Source organism: Opisthorchis viverrini (assembly GCF_000715545.1).
Source record: "Opisthorchis viverrini unplaced genomic scaffold opera_v5_45, whole genome shotgun sequence".
NCBI lineage: Eukaryota > Metazoa > Platyhelminthes > Trematoda > Opisthorchiida > Opisthorchiidae > Opisthorchis > Opisthorchis viverrini.
Window position 1 is genome coordinate 2254357 of NW_008751701.1, and position 5238 is coordinate 2259594.

At 38.1% G+C, this 5238-nt stretch overlaps 2 protein-coding genes across 2 annotated transcripts in view; one reads left to right on the forward strand and one right to left on the reverse strand.

Moving 5' to 3' along the window:
* The window catches only part of T265_13204 (hypothetical protein), a gene marked incomplete at both ends in the record, with an annotated part of 30905 nt that extends 26843 nt beyond the window's left edge, over nucleotides 1-4062 (forward strand). The window contains 3 exons of the mRNA XM_009167721.1: nucleotides 1133-1165; nucleotides 2998-3030; nucleotides 4001-4062. Coding sequence (XP_009165985.1) covers nucleotides 1133-1165; nucleotides 2998-3030; nucleotides 4001-4062 — 128 coding nt within the window. The remainder of the gene's footprint in view (nucleotides 1-1132; nucleotides 1166-2997; nucleotides 3031-4000) is intronic.
* The window catches only part of T265_03275 (hypothetical protein), a gene marked incomplete at both ends in the record, with an annotated part of 49794 nt that overhangs the window by 41930 nt on the left and 2626 nt on the right, over nucleotides 1-5238 (reverse strand). The gene's annotated exons all lie outside the window — the stretch shown is intronic.

A 5238-nucleotide genomic window follows, 5' to 3' on the forward strand; every position in this document is an offset into this window, starting at 1 on the left:
TTTTTTCCCCGATTAAAAAAAGCGTTGTTTCATATGCGGGTATGCACGTATTTCTGTTATTCAGAACGAATGAAGAAGTCTGTTCAGAAATAAAGATAGCAGATATAGAATACTCCTTAGTTAACCGGATACAAAAAACTTGTCACGACACATACCTTCGAGCAATAATAATTGTTATTTGCGTACAATTCCCAGTCGGAAGCGGGGCAATTTAAATACAACATGCACGACATTCGGTATGAGCGTTAGTGGAAAGTTTCGTGGGTAGGGTAAAAGAGGTCATTTGTGTGCCTGTTAGGTTTTTCTTATCCCTTCGCTCCATCTGAAGGGCTTTACTATTAGTTTTAAGATTAAAAATCAGTTTAGTGCTATTTTAGTTGAATATCTTTCACCGGCTTTGATGATCATAATTCCGAAAAAAGTAATTTATAGAATCCATATTTCTACTGTTGTAGTAATAAGCATCTTAAGCTGTCTGCGAGTTCTGCAGCGAGTTTTGCAGGGCAAGTAACCGTTTTTTATTGCGGCGTTGCTTTTTTCTAAGTTGGTTTCATTACATTGAACGGTCGAACATCAACGACGCTGTCTTTTGTTGTTGGTGCGAACAAAATATATTAAAAACACCTGTGTTCTAGGAATACGCAAATTTGAAATGTACGCTGCAGCAACGGCATTACGCAACAAAAGTTCGGATGACATACTTTTTGGAGCAGGCAACTGGGATAACTTGGATGTCGTAGTCAAACATCTATGACCTACATAATTGCTGGAAACTGTATTAACATATATATGCTTACAGTCTCAATTATCTTGACTATCGGAACTAATTGTGCAAACAAAATCAAACTATGAGAACGAAAAGCAAACTTATTAGGTAGCTTTGTAAGACAGAGCCGTCACATACTTATTGTGGAAAAAAATGTAATTCAAGGAAAAGGCTGGATTGTTCAGTCATAACAAGAAACGCGTAGTCACATTTTGGTTCCGATGATGACAGGATTTTTAGTGTGTTCGCATAATCTCCTCAAGCGCACATGATGGATTTTCTCCAAATCTGTAGCCCAAAATGTGTGAATTTCCTGAACAAGCTGTGTTCCTATATAAAAAGTAGAATTTTTTTCAATATTCACAGCTGCCAACGAAAGTGCACTTGAAGCATTGAGAGGTAAGTCTGTCTGATTTATACTAGAAAACTCACGATACGAGATTCAGATACTCAGTTTGAGTGATTTCATATAAAATAACAGTATTTGCTTTTCAAAGATGCTTAGGTGTAACTTCAATCGTTATAGTTAATTGCAAAACAAGATCTGTCACATGCGTTTCAAATGCGATTACCCTTGTTAGGCATACCTCAATAGATAATCAACTGAGCCTATGCATCTATCAGAGTCAAATTTATCCATATCAAAACTATCAAAAATGTTCAAATTTGTCACGTTGTTTAAGGAAACAAGAAAATTCAACTAGTTTAAGTAGACGTCGGCGTGCTGATCGTCGTGGGAAATTAGGTCATCCATATTGAATAGATCGCGTCACAACTGGAAGTGTGTATCGCGCTTTTGACGCAATCTTTCGATTGATGATTTCAATGATTTTAATGATTTTAATGATGCGTTGTTGAACGTTTGTTGCATTGGATCAATGGGGATGACGCCCTTCAGTACATATTTTCTAACGGTGCAGACTTAGATGCTAGAATGCTACACTACTCGTCAACACCAATGGACCTGGAAAAATACAAATTTTTATGGGCTCATTCAAAGAATATTAAATAAATCTTTCAACCGCTCAAAACAAAGCTTGCTCTTATGTTTTATGGGTCATCTGTCTGTAGAAAACACTACAATGTGGTCTGCGGACAAGTCTTTCCTAGTAATTCCGTACATGGCATTTATGTCAGGTGCACTTATCTGTCATCGTATGGCAAATCTCTGGAGTATGTCATGCCGGAGTTGGTATCTGATTGCGCAAAATTTGGAGTTCCGAAAAAAACTATTAGAGTTTCCAAATGGTGTCAATTATAGGATCTTCTGAGGGACTATACAGAGATAATCTCCTAAAAACTCCTTAACGCGTTAGTTCTACGTTTGTCTTTATTTGAAGAGTCGTAATACGCATTCAACTGGAATCCACCCGATTGATATTTTGACTATATTAAGAGGGTTAACGAACTGACACGCTGCAGGTCTGCCAACTTTATAGACTTAACGCAACAGCATGCGCAGTTGCCTCAAACTAACGACAAAAATTAATCAATCGCTTTTCGGGCGAACAGTCCGGAGGAACAACGCTCCCAAACCGTAATCTGAAAAATTTATTAGAATTGCCGCGAGCTTAAATCTTTCGGAAGAATATCTCTTGTCTGAATGAAATTATTTTAATTTGTTCGATGAAACTGAATTGCCCAACCTATAGGTAGCATTCAGCTGCACTTTGGTCCCCCAGGCATCTGTTCCTGGATTACCTGCCTGATAGTGCAATGTAGCGCATCCAATCAGGATGCTATGGACAACCACATATACTGGCGTCACCCAGTTCAGTAACTTTATACATTATTTCTTGTTTGAGCAGGCCAAATCGCAAAATTGAAAGCTTACGTTCATACTAAGTGTTTAAAAACTAAAATTACGAGAATATATTCCTGCCTAAAATATGATGAACACCAGTGATGGTTGTCGATTTTGTGTTATGTGCTCAGCTGGAGAGCAATTTTGTACGCCAATCTGCTTAAGGAATAACTAATTAAATGCAACATAAATACCAGGACCAATGTAAGAAACAGTTATCATATTGAAATTAAACTTGAGGAAATGTCGGATTTTGAGACTGTAAAATGACGTTGCCTAATATATCCAGAACCACCAGTACTTTGTAACGACGCAAAATCATGTCAAGTATCATCAGGTATAAATTCAACTTACCAAAGCGTGCATATATTTATTGTAAAACAAATATTTGGAGAATAGAATTGACATCCTTGAAATGATTATACAGGTCAACTATCCAGCGTATTGATGCAAGTAAAAGGTATGACTTGCCCTAATATTTATCATTAACTCTCTTGTTGAAAGCAAACCCCTTTTATTTTCCTGTCAGCATAATTGACAAAGACTTGTTCTTGCCTTCAGGTCGAGGAGTTGTTCATTTGCAATTAACCCATAATTGGGATAATTCAGGCCTCAAAACATTTCGAATCTCGAGACAGAGTCACTCAAATGTCAAACTCTCACACATGACCTCACATGTATATAATTTTGTACTCTAAAATTCTCGGTCGTGCAACAGTTTGGAAGCCTCAGGAAGGTTTTCGCTTTTAAAGTGGCCTAACACCTTCCGGTACATTAATTTTTCAAACCCAGTTCAGTGTCCAGAGTTTTTACTTCATACAGTGTTTGGGTGGCATACGCAGAAAATATCCAGTGGTCATTCAATCGACTAAGAAACATGTTATGTAGATACAACTTTGCCTTGTTTTCAATTTCACCACTGTCACGCTGCACCTCGAAGTCGGCTTCTAGGCTCCAAAATATAACAGTCGGATAGCTTTTTCATTGGAGTTTATCATCCGAAACCAGCTTCTCGATGGTAGATATATAGTGGGGTTTCTTTGTGGAATTCGCCAAACTGTGGATTTCGCCCCGCAGATTATTTGAAAATGACTATCGATGAGATGGTTATTAATTTGGAGGCTGAGTTTCACCAAACGTGGGTAATTTAAACCCTCCAAACAGGATTCATTGAGTGCTTTATAACCAACAAATGCACAAGTGTGACTCATGTGTTTATTCTGTCAGTGTGCAATATAAACTGGAATCCAAAATGAAGATGTATGATGCCAGCCAGTGGTGTTTTCTCATAGAAAAAGTATATCGCGGGCATTGTGTACCTAAATGAATAAGAATTGTTATATCTATAAAAATAGTAACAGCGTTTATTCCTTTTTCAAATTTACTTCCACTGGTTAAATTTTAAACTAATTTTTGTTCACATTTTGAAGATGAAGTAGAAAACAAGCTGAAAAAACTAAGAGGTATGACATATTGTATGATAAACTTGTAAATCACAAAATCACTCTCCTCATACCCGATTGTAACCTCAGACGTCAAATGACACTTTTGTTGTTAGCAGTCGGCGTTGAAATACTAAGAGGTATGATATATTGTATGATAAACTTGTAAATCACAAAATCACTGTCCCCGTGCCCGATTGTATCCTCAGACGTCAAATGACACTTTTGTTGATAGCAGTAGGCATTGGTACCTTTATGAACATTTGTTAAATATCTACGTCTACGAGTCAGCATAGTACGGCGGCTATATGGCTTGTAAACGCGGCTTGGTTAGGTTAATCTACTAATGGTGTGTGTTTACGCTGGGCTGGTTATAAATTCTTTCATGCTACAAATAAGCCGTTAACTATCGTGAAGCACCAGGTACTCAAATGAAGAGTAAGCATTGCTACTCGGCAAGTAATGCTGTCTTAAAATGTAGCATGCATCGCATTTCTATTCCTCAAAGTTAGCCACTTTGTTTGTGGTTTTTCTACTGTCTTGGAAACTTTATCTAGGTTATTCAGTCAGTACCAGTTGACTAATAACTTATGTCATTCTAACCACGGTGAATTGTAAACATCAAAGCCGGTTTACAATTGTACTAGATGAAATAATGTGCATGACATTAGTAAATTCAGGGTAGTGACCGCATTCGGAGTTCTGGCAGTATTTGGCTCTAGACGAAGCACTTCACTTCTAAATGCAGGATAGTGACAAGCACCAACATATGTCTGTTTACCATAATGATGTTTATACAATGGAAACGTGCATCTTCAAGCGTTTTCCTCAAGTGCAAAAAGTGGGATAAGCCACCAAGTAACTTATTGTATGGGGAAAAATGTCGACAATTCCTGAGAAAAGTTTCGGACGCGTGACGCGTCTTCTCTGCACTTTAGCTTTTAGCGTGTTCCGTTGTCAGCTGCACAGACTTGTGGAGCTCGGTTGTTTTCCTGTTCTGTGCGTGCTTGTGTTTGGGAGAGGAGATGGTTCCAGTTGTATATTCATGTATTTTTGCGGTGTGAAGAGATGGTGCTTCTTCGTGATGGATACTTCCATGCACATAAATGCAACTTGGCCTGGTGTGTTGAAGTGTAAGCACGTGGTTTCCGCGTAAACAAAAATTCAGGGGATGGGTCAGTAGTCACTGCATGCTTGGAGGGTTTGTGACGAGTGATCTGCGAACG